This window comes from Sinocyclocheilus grahami, unplaced genomic scaffold (genome assembly GCF_001515645.1).
Source record: "Sinocyclocheilus grahami isolate Dianchi unplaced genomic scaffold, SAMN03320097.WGS_v1.1 scaffold512.1, whole genome shotgun sequence".
NCBI classification, from domain to species: Eukaryota; Metazoa; Chordata; class Actinopteri; order Cypriniformes; family Cyprinidae; genus Sinocyclocheilus; species Sinocyclocheilus grahami.
The window spans coordinates 217,603-234,839 of NW_015505691.1; the positions used below are offsets into that span (position 1 = coordinate 217,603).

Below are 17,237 nucleotides of genomic sequence, written 5' to 3' on the forward strand. Positions count from 1 at the left end.
TGGCGCTGTAATTTTGCCACAGAGATACACTAAAAACGGAGAAGAAGACTTGGACTATGCGCATAAACCTTGCGCGCGGTATACACACAAACATGGAACAATACATTCGTTAATCTTAGTTAGTAAAAAGACAATCGTTCAGTATTTGTTCATGTTTTTGTTGCTGTTACATGACGTAGCGGTGTCTGACTAGGGTCGAGACATGGGCTGATGACGTCATTGTTTCAGAAAATATACGGATTCTCTGTCCACACGAAAACGCAAGGGTGGCTTTTTCAGATTTATCCACTCTGGGACCCGGTTTAAAAAAATATCGGTTTCACTCTACCAAAACGGCGGAACCATGTGGACGAAACGCCTATACGATACAAAATGTATGCGTATACAGCTAAACGCGTCTCCGTGTGTATGGGGCCTTAGACTAGAAAATAAAGTAACCAAAGTCCTCTTCAAACAGTGGGAAACATAAGCAAACATTTATACGAATAATATAATAGAAAAAACAAACAAACATGGGGCATAGAGGTTACTTATGGCAAAGTCACACAGAGTTTATACAGCACAGTACCTAATGTTTATTTCTACTGACAAAAAGTAACAGGCACGTTTTAAAAAGGAAATCTACCCAGTTTAGCCTCAGATCGCATCAGTCTTTCAGCTGATGACAGTTAAGAGTGGTGTGAAAGAGGAGGGGTTTTATTCTGTGTTTATTCAGTGAGTCAAAGGAAAGCGTCCCTCTCTGTGCACAGCTGCATCACATTTCTGTTCTTGCTCTATACCGCTGTATCGTTTATTTTACATTTCCACCATGGACTGTGCCTTTGCTAATGTAGACGCCGCTGGTTTTCTACAGATCTGGCAACACTTTGATGCTGATGGTGAGAATTTAAAACCATTTCCATTCTGCTTTCAAATTATGTCTATGTATTGTTATTTAAAGGTTACACAGTGATGCATTTTAGATATAAAATACCCTCTGTTCATCTGATCGTAAGATAAATTCTAGATAAATACTTTTTCCGCAGATAATGGCTACATTGAAGGAAAAGAGTTGGATGACTTTTTTCGTCACATGCTGGAAAAATTAGGGTCAAAGGTATGTTAAAAAAAACTTGGAATCAAAAGTCCAGTGGTGTGTTACATTTGAATGTACAAAAACCCTTAAACACATCACTGTTCTAACTGTTTTTGATGACAGGGGTGTTATTGATTACATTGTGCAGTTATATGGAAGCACATTAGACGTACTCTTTCTGTAAGTGCTCTCAGGCTGTTTACACACTAGGATCTGTTCCCTCGCCCACTAACATAACACACAGAACAGCCATTTAACATCTGTTTACCTTTCACAGCAGTAGATACTTAAAAATACACTGCCACTGGACAAAAGTGGACCACCTTTTGACAAAATTAAAAATAAAAAAATTCTATATTTTCTGTCATTTTGTTTTATTTTCTTGTGGAATGCTACAGAAAGGTTATTATAGCTACAATATGTTGTTTGGATGAAAACTATGGTTATCGTGGTTTTAAAAAAGTATGTGTGCACATGTACAGCACACTCAAAACCAATATAGTTTGACTGTTATATTAGACTGCTACTCAGGAACTTGTGCAACGTCTCAAGAAACCAAACAACACGTTTTTTCAGGAAACTGTGGTTAAGACATACAAGATAAAAAAAATGTATTTTCAGTGTGCTAGCAAAGGTGCTATAACCCGGCTTGTTGACATTTTGTATTTTACACTGATGTTCATTAACTTGCATGTCCCTACCAAACAAACAAAACAAACGCTCTCTATGATTCTGATTCTATAACCCAGTGAATGAGGGTTATTGTGATGTAAAAAGGCTTCTAATAAAGAAAGGTTGTGTCAGATGTTCATTGAATATCTTATGAGCAGCTCTATCGATGCACAGCTGTTCCAGTCCATTGGCTATTATGCAGAGTGATGATGGGGAATTCATGAGAGATGAATGATGGAAATGTAGTCACAGTAACCAGTTTGTTTTCTCTGCTGTCTTTAGGATAAGATTACAGAGGAGAGAGTACAGCAGATAAAGAAGAGCTTTATGTCTGCGTATGATCTCACATCTGATGGACGCTTGGCGATCCACGAAGTACATCTAAACAAACAAAACAAACGCTCTCTATGATTCTGATTCTATAACCCAGTGAATGAGGGTTATTGTGATGTAAAAAGGCTTCTAATAAAGAAAGGTTGTTCAGATGTTCATTGAATATCTTATGAGCAGCTCTATCGATGCACAGCTGTTCCAGTCCATTGGCTATTATGCAGAGTGATGATGGGGAATTCATGAGAGATGAATGATGGAAATGTAGTCACAGTAACCAGTTTGTTTTCTCTGCTGTCTTTAGGATAAGATTACAGAGGAGAGAGTACAGCAGATAAAGAAGAGCTTTATGTCTGCGTATGATCTCACATCTGATGGACGCTTGGCGATCCACGAAGTACATCATCATTTTTTTTTTACATTTTCTGTTCATTATTGTTAGTCCTGCAGAAAAGTAAAAACTGATACTCCTGTGATGGAACTGGCAAAAAAGAGCCACCATGAAAGAAGGAATAGTTTTCAATCAAAAGTGTTTTTAAATGGATACATTACTTTCAGGCTGTTAATTGTATAATTAGTCATTCTGTGTGCAGAGAAACTGCAGATTGCTGTTTGCATGCAGTGATGGTAAAGGTTTTTCTGCGGCTGCAGATGTTATCTAGCCGCTTTATGGCTTCCGGCTGTTTCCAGCACAGTTGCACCAGTTGCATTAACCCCATTAAAAGTGTTAGAGTCATTGTTAATGGTTTATTTGGCTTGCATCACATTTGCACAGAAGTAAAGTGAGGCTCTGGATGGTTGAAACACTGGATTAGAAGCAACTATAGTTCCAGTAATCAGAGCCATTAGTGCGGTCATTAATGTAGTGTACATAATCACATAGTGGTCATTTTATTATTATCTGAAAAACCTATGCCAGTTCCCGGATATGGTATTCTATACTGCAAACAGATTTTACATTCTCATGTCTTTACATGTTTATAATATCATGTCATACTGCTGCCATTCAGTCATTCAATTTTATGTTTAAATGCTATCATTCAGTGTTATGATTAAATACATTTTATAGAAATCTTTGTTTTGACTATATAAAATAAATAATTTTTATGAGTAGAGACAGAATAACATTTGTCCTGAATAATCATAATTTTTATGAATAGAGATGGAATAACATTTGTCCTGTGTCAGTAAATAAACCCATATTATTGAATGTGTCTGTTTGCATTTATACCAGCTAGCCAACATGATCCTGCCGGAGGATGAGAACTTCCTTCTTATCTTTCGTAGAGAGGCTCCACTGGATAACAGCGTGGAGTTCATGAAGGTAAACCTTTACTCCATATCACACAAATTAGTTACATCGCAACATTTTAAAATATCATGTTTAAACAGTCTTCGGCATTAACACTTTCAGGTTGTAGTTTATTTGAGTCGTGATGACCATCAATTATATACAGTATATACCCGCTGTAGTAGTGTGGGATGATGGTTCAAAAAGTTTTGCACATTTCCCATGATAGATCTGGAGGAAATACGATGCTGACAGCAGTGGTTACATATCAGCTGTGGAGCTCAAGGTAAATGCATACGCATGACTCATTAGCAGAGACTGTCAGTTACATTAGCATATTATGACAATCACTGACTAAGTTTGAATATTGAGGGTAGTGTTTTGATTGTTTGTCTATTTCTGATGGCAGGGCTTCTTGAATGACTTGTTTCAGCAGCACAAAAAGAATATCCCCCCTAGGAAGTTGGATGAATACACAAATACCATGGTAACACTGCTGATTTGAATTCTTCCCCATTTGTTATTTATTTGTATAAACCTAAAACTTCTCAAATAATGTACCTCTGTATGGTTGACACATAGCTTGACATTTAATTTGTCTTACTGTAAGTTGTTGTTGATGTTGTTGGAGCAATGCAAATGCAATATATAATCAGCATGACCCTTAGCTGGGGTTTGTGGGGCCCCGCTGCAGATTGTACCCATGGGCCCTGTTTGAAATCGTGTAAATATAGCACAAATAAATAAATATAACAAAGATACAAATTAAACAATATTTCATTTTTTTCAAGTTTGTAGGTGTTAAGGAACAGGAACCAAAAAAGCAAATGTAAAATAGCATTGCACAGTCTTCACTGTATACATTTAAATATAGATTAATATTTGTTAAAACTACAAAGTAATTCAGCCACGAGCAGTGAGCAGTGATTTTCTCTCATTTAATTTCTTGGATTAACATTAAGGACACCGACAGCTAGTAAATTAGGCGCGGTTAGGCTTTAAGAGACAATGGGCCTCATTCATGAAACTTACGTAAATATATGAGTAAATTCTGAGTAATTTACACGTAAAACAGACCTTCCCGAAAACTCTCCTCTGGATTCACAAACGCTTCGTAAACCTCAGATTTGATAGTTAAACGTGTATATGAATGAATTCCAATAATTCGTAAATAGGGCGCTCGTGCACACTCATTCACAATTAGCATAATCCCCGCCTATGAATTACAAGCTAACGCAAATTGCATGTCCAGGAACGCAATGGAATATTCTGGTCTACTTTCTCAGGTTTGGCTCCAGTATATTGCTCAGATTTGATAGTTAAACGTGTATATGAATGAATTCCAATAATTCGTAAATAGGGCGCTCGTGCACACTCATTCACAATTAGCATAATCCCCGCCTATGAATTACAAGCTAACGCAAATTGCGTGTCCAGGAACGCAATGGCATATTCTGGTCTACTTTCTCAGGTTTGGCTCCAGTATATTGCATAAATGCAAAAAAGACTAATAGGCCATATGCCTAACAATAAATATTCAATAACATGTGTCTACCAAAGAGTTTTTAGCCAGCTGAAAAAATGTCAGGCGCTCTTCTTAAAACGACCAGCTGGTGGCGCTTGAGAACGCTTTGGTGGCACAGCGTTTTTCCAGTTGAGACACTTTGGTTGCTATGATATGGAATATCCATGGTGGCAACGTATTACTAGTATCTCATTTTTAAGAATTTTACTAAATATAAAAAAGCAGTAACCAGTAATACTGACTTCTCCATTGTTGTAGGCAGTCGTTGTAAAAGTAGGATGGTTGGTCGGCATTTGTCCCAGCCCTCCTCCATTGATTGGACGGCTGGGTAAATAGTGACAGTGACGAGCGTTGCGTTTTACAAATATCAACTCCGCTACATAAAAAATAAAAAAAGAGGGCAAGGGCAAATTAACTTGTAATTATTATAGCAGTGCATCAAAATTCAGTGTCATCAGTTTGCCAGAAAGAACACAGAACGTTTTACGCACCATTTACACGTGGTAGGCAGCAGGTGTACATTTCGTTCGTACCAACTAACATTTTTAAAAATATGAACATTTTCATGAATTCGAAAGTTTATGTCAGAACGGCTTTACGAACAATTTACACAACAATTCGTTCTGCTCATGTTTCATGAATGAGGCCCAATGCATCCAATATAATGATACACATCTAATTTTTTTGTTTTGTTTACATAACCGACAGTTTTTCAAGGAGACTCACCAAGATTGGTATTTCGACATAATTTTGTATGCATTTGTCCGTTCATGCGCAAGAAGATGCAAAACTCAATTCGGTGGTCAAGGGCTGTGATACGCAGCTCGCTACCTACACAGAACACAGCGCCCCAGTGCTGAATTAAGCTTTTTGCGTCACAACCGTGGGCCCCTGTAATCGTCATCACCTTTCACCCCACTATGGGCCCTGCCCATAATGATTCACCATATATCTGAAAGGCCAGTGTTAGTATTCTGCTATATACCACATTCCTGCTATATTCCTCAATCTGTCTGAAGAAGAGATCATTTTTGCTTTCAATATACACTATTTGTAATTGTTTGTCTATTTACACACAAGTCATTACTCTAGCCATTTTGTCAGAAGACTCATCTCACATAAAAACATACTGCTTTTTAAAATGCCGGGTATACAGGTCAATTAGTGAGTGATAGCACTGTTTACATCAGCCATCAGCAAACCCATGCATTAACCTTCCTTTGCCCTGATCTCAGGAGTGTGGGTTTTTTCCATTACACACAGCAAGTGAAACTGTCAGTGTTACTCATTAGAGTGAAGAGCATTTAGCTGTTCATGTGTTTTCAAATGGTGCCCTCTATGGCAGTTTTTTTCAGGCAGCTGATATGCCTAGAGCATATGTTGTATACCACATTGGTATACTGATGACTATTTATTTCTGTACAGGTAAGTGCTAATCATGAATACTTTTTTTTTTGTCTTGCAGATGAGCATTTTTGACAAAAACAAAGATGGAAGATTGGACCTTAATGATCTAGCTAGGTGATGTGCTTTTAACAATAGTGCTTTTGTTCTGTGCTTGTGGAGCTGTTTAGGCCTTGAGGGTGAGAATGGGTCTTTGTGTGTGTGCTTGTGTTGTTGAAAGAGAAGCAAACACTCTGTTACACAACTTAGTAACACATTTTTACTAGACTAATCCAAAAAGTATAATTATGCTGTCTTGTAAAACATTTGTATGATGCATGGAGTTGCTGTCTAAATCAGATCAATCATATATTATAATCTAGACTAATCCAAAAAAGTATAATTATGCTGTCTTATAAAACATTTGTATGATGCATGGAGTTGCTGCCTAAGTCAGATCAATCATATATTATAATCTATTTAGGTTAAAATGCTTATTAAATGGCAGCCAGTAACACACAGGTGACAATTTAATAATCTTTTGTTAGTCTAGTGACAACTAAAGCATCCAAACTGCATTGAAACTCAATGAATATAGTAATATGTAAACTACATGATGTACGATCATCATTTGAAAATTGTAAATGGCAGTTATGGTGCGTTTAAGTCATGTCGGATAGATCGTATTTACGAGTTGAACGCACATGAACTCCACCACAAAGTCATTATTACGAGTGGGAAACTCGAAATTTTCTTTAAGCCCAGAGTTTCCGAGTTATAAGCAGCCCTACAGAAGGCAAAAGTTATTAAGCTCAAGTCAGTTCAATGATGATCCAATTCAGTTTGATAAAAGTCTCAAGTATGAAACTATATTTCCACTCCAGAATTCTGGCTCTGCAAGACAACTTCCTGTTGCAGTTCAAAATGGATGTTAGTACTTTATATCTAATTCATTTAATCTTTTGTGATCCTAAATGTAATAATTTTTCTGCAAACCAGTGCATGATGTCCTCTCTATTTCCAACCTCCTTCAGGCCAACAGTCAAGTGGAGAGAAAAAGAGACTTTGAGAAGATCTTTGCACATTATGATGTTGTAAGAATGAATTTGAACCTTTCTACTGTTGTTAATACAGACATGTCCTGTGCATGATTTTATATCACCTAAGCTGTAAATGTCATGTGTTATTGTGTCCCGATATGGTAATAACACTGATTGGTTGATGGCACAATTTTGAAAGGCCCCCAAAAATAATAAAAAACAAATCTAAAGTTCTGGCATGAAACTCTAGATGGTGCAGTCCGATAGATTAATCTTAATATAAAATAATGCCATCATTATCACATGGCGCAGCTGACTGGTTCTTTTTTTATCAGCAGCCAATGAGCTCGCTGCTCAACATAAAAATACTTGGCTAGTGTTTGCTGTAGAAGTTGCAGCACACTTCAGAAACCCTCCACCTTCCCCAGCTCCACCTGTCTAGATCTGCTATGGGGTGATTCATGTATGCTATATGGGGTTATTTCATGTATGTTACATGTGCAGCAGCAGTATTTCTTACATGTTCACAGCAGCATGTTGTGGATGTATTGACTGCTGCAGCAGCAGAAGCGTAGCAGATCTATTCTGCCAAGACCAAACACATTAACATTGTCATGTACCATACCATGCCAATACCTTCGAGGGTCATGACAGAACTGGTCATTGGCAAACATCTCAAATATTTGTAATTTATATGTTGCTCGCAAGAACTGATAATAGCAAAAGTGGCTAACCAGACAAGCTAATCAGCTAACCCCATGGATAAATATCAAATGTGGTACTTAGACACAATAACAAACACAATGCACTGACAAAGCAGTTCCAGCTCTTAAAGGTTGGCTCTCTTTCTAGAGTAAGACTGGAGCACTTGAAGGACCAGAGGTGGATGGTTTTGTCAAAGACATGATGGAGCTCGTCCAGGTAAGTGACTAACAGTAATAAACATCACAAGTAATCCAAGTCATGAGATTTATAACAAATCTGAAACTTACATGTCTGTAACGCATTCTAAGGAAATCACTACTGCAAAATTTTTGTCCATAACCTTCGGTATTAAACATTAGCGTGTAACTTATGCTTTATAACTTGTGCTCTAGACATGAATGTAATGATTTATGAATTGACTGATTAAAAATGTAAAAGCCTTCTACAATAGTAATATAATACAACTAATAATTGTCACTCCGTCTCTTTCTACTGTGATTTCTCCGTTTCCCTCTGTATTCCAACTCTTTCTTCTTTCTCTCAGCCCAGTATCAGAGGAGTTGATCTGGATAAACTGCGTGAGGTTCTGCTGCACCACTGTGATGTGAATAAAGATGGGAAGATTCAGAAAAGTGAGCTGGCCCTGTGTTTGGGAGTAAAGCTTACATCACATGTACACTGAAGTTATCACTTCTACTATGAATTACTACATTTTAAACCTGAATGGGGAAGGTGAAAACATAATATATTACTTGTGTATTGCATGTTTCTATGTTTTAAAAATGTATTATGTTATTTAAAACGTTATTCTGAAAGTAATTTATGGAAATGTAATAACTTTAATGCTCGCAACAATAAAAGTTATATCTATTTAACATGTAAAGCCAAAATAGTGGTACTCATGCACCCTCCTTTGTTCAAAGAAGCATTATTTAATTTATGCTCATCACATTGGGGAAACTTGTTCAGTTCATAGCTCAATTGTTGAATCTTTATGTTCATACAAAGATTTACACTGAATGATATATGTTTACAATATTTACAGCTCTCTCAAAGGTGTTTAAAATGTTTTTGGTTACATTTTTAAGAAAGTGGGCACTTTATTCACTTTGCAGAAAGAAAAAAAACCAAATATACAGTACTGGGTTATTCTAAATAGTCAAACTAAAAGGTGCTAATAGATCAACAGAATGTTCTGAACACCTGATGAAAAAAAGACATAAAGACATTACTGAAAGGCCACAAACACACAGAGCAGATGTCACTTTGTAAAAGCCACGTCTGGTGTATAGCACGATACTGTTAGTGTATCCTTATGGCTCTGGATTATTTATATTCATTGCTGCGGTTTATTTAACAGTCATGCCATTGGCAAACAGATGCTCAAGTGCTTTGTTTTCTTGTTTTGCATTTAGGGGGATTACAGTTAAACCCCATAGACGGACCAGTATGCTCAGTGAATACAAGGAGTCAAATTTGAAGTTCATTGAGTTGACAGAGAGTTTACTGAAGATAGAGTTGTCCAAATTTCCAAAGGCCGTTGAAACTGAGTAAGAGGAGACAGCCTCAAATTAACTTAGAATACAGAAACAGTAGTACTTACAGTCATATAGATAGGTTAACAGTACAGATAATTTAGCAACATCTAAACATGGTATTCTGTCCCCGACACACGTTAAAGACATTACCTTTGGCACCCCATTTTCTATATACCTATACAACTTTAAGGGTCATAAATTTAAGGGTCATTTAGAAGTCATAAATTCTGGAAGGACTTTTCTCATCTGAGCTGCTGTTGAAGTCAACATGTAAACATAGAGGGAAGAGATGTCATCCAAGATTGAGCTACAGTACATCACTGGAACAGAACAATACATTCATGCAGACAAAACCTGATCTGACAAATTTCTAATTAGGATTCAGTTTAACATACAGTTGTAACAAAGGAGGTGTGGCAACGGACTGGTGATTCACTTGCAGGCTTTATTAAGAGAGAGCGTGGTCAAAACAGGCAGGGTCCAGAAACAGCAAACAGTAATATCCCAGGTAGAGGCAGAAGAATAATCCACAAACAGGCAATGATCAGGGCAGACAGCAAACAATGAAAAAGTGTGCCATTCTTATAGTGGGAGACTGATGAAGTGGTGAGAGACAGGTGATTGCAATTGATGATGAGTCCAGGCAAAGGATTATGGGAAATGGAGTCCGGGGTGAATGGTAAAGGGTACAGGATGGGGTGCCCTCTAGAGGAGCTCGTGGGCTTCTTCTAGAGGAGCTCGTGGGCACTCCAGATAGACATTGTGACAACAGTAACCAATGGAACTGTAAACCAAGTATGCAGTTCAAAACAACAAGTACACATGGTGCATTATTGAGCTTCATGACTCTAGTCACACTTACCTTCACATGTCTTATAAAGCTGTCATTAGAATAGCAACATAAAATAAATAAGAATAAAGTTCAAACTGATTACTTTTTTCTATAAAATATAACATTTGATTATATAATGATTCAGATGATTTATTACAAAACAAATATATATTCTCTGGAAGCCAGGTTAAATGAGTAAAAATGGGTCAGACCCTCATTCACCACTCAGATACCCAATACAGACATTGCCTGTAACATTAATTCTAAAATATATAGTCATGGCCAAAAGTTTTGGCAGTGACATAAATTTTGTGTTTTGCAAAGTTTGTTGCTTCAGTATTTGTAGATTATTTTTCCACATGTTTCTATAGTATACTGAAAAACAATGATAAGCATATATGTTTTAAAGGCTTTTATTGGCAAAAAAATATGAGTCAATATTTTCAGTGATGATCCTTGTTATTCATAACCTCTGCAGTTCGCTCTGGCATACTGGATATTAGCTTCTGGGCCAAATCCTGACTGATGGCGATCCATTCTTGCCTTATTAGTTCTCGTAGTTGATCACAATTTGTGTGCTTCTGCTTGTCCACTCTCCTTTTGAGGACTGACCACAGGTTCTCTATAGGATTGAGATCCGGGGAGTTGCCTGGCCACGGATCCAAAATTTCAATGGAATGATCTTCGAGCCACTTCTGTCACTCTTTGTGACATGATGCTCCATCATGCTGGAACATGCATGGATCATCAACAAATTGCTCATGGATCGTTTGAAGAAGTCACTCTTGCAGGTTGTTGTGACGAGTGGGGCGGGGCCGAGAGCCGTGGGAACGGAGCGAGGCCGGTGGAGTAAGTGATAATGCGCGAATCCTGCACCACTCATTCAAATAATGCCTCTCATAATCTTGTACTGCAGTCATATCTGATCAAATGCGCAATATTATTCTTTAGCTTGGGTTAAATCAATTTTGCTTGGTTGGAACAGCAGCTACGCTAATTATGTCTCAGTCTGGATCCAGAACATCTGTGAAGAGATGATGCCAACCCCTCAGAGAACCTCAGATGATGCCAACCCTGAAACAACATACAGACCTACCAAACTTTGCTATACGTTTGATTGAATCATATAATAATTGCTGTTAATAGTGTTCATCGTCTGTTTGATTACGTCTTTAATGGATTTTTCCATACATTTCTGCCATATGTACATAAACTGACTGAGTAGAGTGCAGTCTCGTGGGTACCTCCCGGCCTGCGAGGGGCGATGGGGGTATGTGACGAGTGGGGTGGGGCTGAGAGCCGTTGGAACAGAGCAAGGCCATTGGACACAGTGTGATGAGTGCATAACACAAAACTATATTTGGCCTCTACCATTGTTTAAGTGATTATGTTGTGTTGGTCATGGTTAAGTTTGCATTCTTTTGTGAATATTGTAGTTTGGAGGTTGTTTGTATAAAGCAGTGATGGGCAAACTTGGCCCTTCCAGGCCACTTTCCTGCAGAGATTTGATCCAACCCTGATCAAACTCACCTGCCTGTAGCCCTCTAGTAGTCTTGAAGACAATGATTAGCTGGTTCAGGTGTGTTTGATTAGGGTTGGAGCTCAACTCTGAAGGAAAGTGGCCTGGAAGGGCCAAGTTTGCCCACCGCTGGTATAAAGTGATAGTTATCTTGTGTTTGATAGAGGCTGAATATAATAATGATATTCAGAGACTAATTTGTAGTGAAAGGAGAATAGATGGGAAGACAGCATAATGTCTCGTTTTAGAATTGGACACTCTGCACTTAACCAGTTACTTCATATCATTGTAAAACATGAATCTAAATGTGTCATGTGATTGTCCTCAAACATTTGACAATGTTCTAATGATATGATAATGAAAGGCTACAACTCATAGAGGCACACTGCAAAATACTGTAGACTGTCTCTTCAGTACATGATTGAAAATACAGCAATCTGTGAAAATAACAAATCATTTATACTAAATAATTGCAAATAGTCTCAATAACTTATTTTCATAAATCTTAAAGAACTAATATTTACCCCCAGTTCACGAAAGATATAAAGTCAGCAGGAGAATAAATGTCATTTAATTTTTTTTATGAATCTCTTTTGCTTTACGTATGCGGGAATACAAATATAAAATCAATCTTTTGTCTGTCTGATGCTCTTGATGCTTCTGCCCCATTACTGTAATTGCTGGTCATTCTTCATGCTAATAAACACCTGAGTGAAGTGTGAATGCATCTGGACTTTTCCTGATGTCTCTGATAATGAGTGCTATAGTTATGCTGATTGTTTTAGAGCTGCTGAAACTCAGCGTCTGAATGGTTCCTGTAACTGCTTACATCCTTTGTTTGCTTTATCTTCATCTTTAAGGACGGCCCACTAAAATGTGTATAAAGTTACAGTGTTTCACTGCTTTAGTCACACTTGATGACCGCAGCACCATCTCAGTTAAGAGTCTCCTGGTCTTCGCTTCAAGAGTTTCCAACAGCTGTAACCGGATATTGTAAGTAGTTTGTCCTCAGAACGTTACAATATGGATACTTTTTTAAACCCTGTGATAGTTGTATACTTATAGAGTTTGTGTTTTCAGTATATTGAATATTGCATCTTTTATGGAGAAACTATTCACTCTTAATAATGGTAAATGAGTCAAACTGAGTACGCAATCATATTTTTGACATTGAATGAAACTGAACAAGTACATCTTTAATCAGTGAACAAGATTCCTTTCTGCTGCAAATAAATAAATAAGTAGAAGAATTGTATCTGTAAAGAGCATGACCACTGAAATCAGTACGATCAAAAACAGACCATATTTTCCTTTCCATCCACTCCTTACAGAATACAGATGGTTTTTACTTTTCAGTATCAGTTATTCCGCATGTGGACTAAAACATTGTTTGTAAATCGGTTTCCATTAAAGTTCACATAAAGTACCAGTTTGAGAAAACCTGCAAGCTTAATGAGTCACTTATTTATATTATTGACACATTTAGAAATGATTTGAACGATTTCAATTTAAGCCACTCATAGTTTTAAACCCACCATCAATGCGATGCATTTTTTTTAGCGTGGAAAATACTTTTAGTTTGGTCTGACGACGTCACATCATAAGGCTGCGTTGCGCTATTATAAGGAATGCTCTTTGTTCTGTGCTCTTTATTTGGTAATATCTCTTGGGTTAAAGCATGGAAACTGCCAAATAAGTTTTGTATCAATAACAAAATTAAGGAAGTGTCTTACAAAATACTTCATCGAATTTATCCTGCTAAGCATGTTTTGGAACAATTTAAGCTTAATATTTCGTATACCTGTGAATTTTGTGGTCAAGAAAAAGAAACTATTTTGCATCTTTTTTTTTCATTGTATTTACTCGAGATTATTTTGGAAGAATTTGGAATTCTATATTAACAGAAAAATAGAGTGTATGATAGAAATTAGTATATTTGATGTACTTTTTTATACAGAAAACTAAAATTTGAATTGTAAAAAACAACATATTATACATTTGTTTATTCTGTTAGGAAAATTCCATATACATAAGAAGAAGTGGTCTCAATGTAAACCAAATTTTGCATATTTTATAAATGACTTTAAATTATATGTAAATCTCTTAGAACAAACAAAAAACAAAAAGCATTGAAAACATCTAATGCTCTGAAAGCATTGAACTTTATGTAATTTTCTTCCTTTTTTTTCTTCTTTTTTTTCCCTCTGGCAGCTAATAATGTTAATTTGATCATGTGAATATGTAATACATCATGTTCTTGTGGCATTGAATTAATAAAGCATTAAAAAAAAAAAAAATTGCGATTTGGCTGAAAAGTTTTGTGATTTTAATTTGAATCTTCTCTCCAAAGCTAAGTGGGTGACTCAAAATGTTAATTTTTTATTCGGATTTGCTCCGTGAACAGTGGACCTTCTTTCACTTTCTGATTCTATATCTTTGAAATGACAAAAGTTGCAAATTTGTAGATTTTTTTTCTCACACAACACAATAGTTACACCTTCTCGAATCCTTCACTGCAGGTGCACAAATCAAGAAACTCGTACGCTCACATGTTTTGCTACAATTGTTGCAGTGAATGTGGTGCAAAACAAAGAATTAAAGAAATAAAAGGAATGTACTTGTTAAAGGATAGTGCACCCAAAAATGAAAATTCTGTTATCATTTACTCATCCTCTGCTTGTTCCAAACATATATTGAGTTTCTTTCTTCTGTTGAACACAAAAGAAGATATTTTGAAGAATGTTGGTAACCAAACAGTTGCTGGTCCTTACTGACCATATTTTTTATGGTCACACACATTAAAACTAATGTTCCCTCTGCTAAATTTTAAACTATATCTTTGTATATAGTTTACTATATAATCTCTATTTTTATTCTAAGCAACTAGTTTAAAGTGTCATGAAACCCTAAAACATATATTTTTTTATATGTTAACATATATGAACAGATTGCACATAAGTGAAAACAACAATAGCACTCATGTCTATTATTAAGGGTAAAGTGGTTATTTAAAAAAAATTTTTTTGGAGCAATTTCGTTCTTCTGGTTAAAAAAGAAAAGTTGAACCAACGTCACAAAAAGTGATGTATATGCGTTAATTTGCAGTGGTGATTGGCTGCTGTGGCTGGAGAGTACGCGTCTACGTCATCCGTTTTCTGAGCTTTTCTCAGTATTATTCATGAGAATGGTTATCTTACAGCGGAGAATTCAAATCTGATGAACGAGCTTTCGCGCTGTCAGTTCATTTCTGTAAACATAACTGTAACAATATTTTATATGACAACACGTGGAGCGTGCATGAGAGAGCCGTTTCTGCGCTGAATGCCGCGACGAGTTTAAAGGGTTCACCCAAAAATGACGTGACATTAGCCTGTGTTTTACTCAACCTCGAGGCATCCTAGGTGTATATGTATGGAGCCAGATCGGCCTCAAAAATAACACATTTGCAAAACAAAATTCATAAATGCACAGCACAATTTACATTTACAAAATCCGATTCGTAAATTCAAAACACAATTCATAAATACACAAGTAAAAGCATAAATATTTCCCCAAATGCTCACTTTTCTTTTTTAACCAGAAGAACGAAATTGCTCCAAAAAATTTTTTTTTAAATAACCACTTTACCCTTAATAATAGACATGAGTGCTATTGTTGTTTTCACTTATGTGCAATCTGTTCATATATGTTAACATATTAAAAAATATATGTTTTAGGGTTTCATGACACTTTAAACTAGTTGCTTAGAATAAAAATAGAGATTATATAGTAAACTATATACAAAGATATAGTTTAAAATTTAGCAGAGGGAACATTAGTTTTAATGTGTGTGACCATAAAAAATATGGTCAGTAAGGACCAGCAACTGTTTGGTTACCAACATTCTTCAAAATATCTTCTTTTGTGTTCAACAGAAGAAAGAAACTCAATATATGTTTGGAACAAGCAGAGGACGAGTAAATGATAACAGAATTTTCATTTTTGGATGCACTAATCCTTTAACAAGTACATTCCTTTTATTTCTTTAATTCTGCAATAATTTTACTGTCATGTTCGTGCAATGCAGATATTTATACAGTAATCACAACAGATGTAGGATATGTAATACCCAACCCTAAGCAATGTTGTCACTCCTTTCTATGTAGCAAAACATGTGAGAGTACGAGTTTCTTGATTTGTGCACCTGCAGTGAAGGATTCGAGAAGGTGTAACTATTGTGTTGTGTTTGAGTCACCCACTTAGCTTTGGAGAGAAGATTAAAATTAAAATCACAAAACTTTTTTCAGCCGAATCGCAGATGCAGGAGCGCGACGCAGCCTTATGATGTCACGTCGTCAGACCAAAATAAAAGTCTTTTCCACGCTAAAAAAATGCATCGCATTGATGGTGGGTTTCTTCTTCTTCTTCTTTGACGTGTTATGGCGGTTGGCAAACCAGCTTTAGGTGCATTTACCGCCACCTACTAGGATGGAGTGTGGCGCAATGACGTTAAATGAAAACAAATAAATAAAAACAAATAAATAATTAGTAGTGATTCTTTAAATCTTGTTTATTAACTCTGTATCTTTGAGATACTTAAATAATATGTGAAACATTTCTATAGTCACATCTTTATTTAAACTGCGGTTACTGAAATCACGCCTTCTGTCTTTGCGTGAACATTTGGGTGACATTATGCTAATATTTCCACATAGTGAGGTAGATATGTGGGGGCGTGTTAGAACGAGGCGTTTTAGGGGGGCGTGGCAGAGTCTTAACTTTGATAAAGAATATCTCTTTGGTTTTGAGACTTTAGTCTTTGCAACTTCAGGGATCTTATCTATGCACAATCAGCTTGTAACACTCCAAAGAGAAAGGAAAACTTGAAATCGCATCATATGAGCTGTCTTCCTTTCTATTCCCAAAAATTTTCCTCTCATTTCCAACTGTTCTTTGAATATTATATAAATGCCGTCCTTTATTCTCACCATCCCATTTACTTTGCCATATATCTTTTAATGCTTTTTTAATTAGCCCTTTTATTTCTAATTTACTCATTGGAATATTAAATTCTATGTCTGGATGTTTTAATGTTTTTTTCGCTAGTTGATCCACCACTTCATTACCTTCTATCCCTATATGTGCAGGTATCCATACAAAAGAGAAAATGTTTTTTGTTTGGATTCTGAACAAACTTTGTAAAATGTCTGATAAAATGTCTTGTCTAGTTGAAGATTTAGCACTCTTTAAACTTGATAGTGCTGAATAGGAGTCTGAACATATGACTACTTCAGGTATATTAATGTCTTCAACCCACTGAAGAGCCAATAATATGGCAATCATTTCTG

The 17,237-nt window shown here is 36.3% G+C and overlaps 1 protein-coding gene across 1 annotated transcript; it reads left to right on the plus strand.

The window, feature by feature from the left end:
• Window positions 1-721: 721 nt before the first annotated feature.
• Window positions 722-8,903, plus strand: scgn (secretagogin, EF-hand calcium binding protein). The gene is made up of 11 exons (XM_016237371.1): window positions 722-878; window positions 1,026-1,096; window positions 2,030-2,122; window positions 3,312-3,401; window positions 3,598-3,654; window positions 3,778-3,855; window positions 6,359-6,414; window positions 7,161-7,206; window positions 7,311-7,370; window positions 8,169-8,237; window positions 8,566-8,903. The coding sequence occupies exons 1-11, from the start codon at window positions 809-811 to the stop codon at window positions 8,701-8,703; spliced, it is 828 nt and encodes a 275-aa protein (XP_016092857.1). The 5' UTR covers window positions 722-808; the 3' UTR covers window positions 8,704-8,903.
• Window positions 8,904-17,237: the final 8,334 nt, after the last annotated feature.

Coding starts and splice junctions, on each gene's coding strand:
- scgn (XM_016237371.1), top strand. CDS start 809: ATGGACTGTGCCTTTGCTAATGTAGACGCCGCTGGTTTTCTACAGATC. Junction 879..1,025: donor GCAACACTTTGATGCTGATG/GTGAGAATTTAA, acceptor CTTTTTCCGCAG/ATAATGGCTACATTGAAGGA. Junction 8,238..8,565: donor ACATGATGGAGCTCGTCCAG/GTAAGTGACTAA, acceptor TCTTTCTCTCAG/CCCAGTATCAGAGGAGTTGA.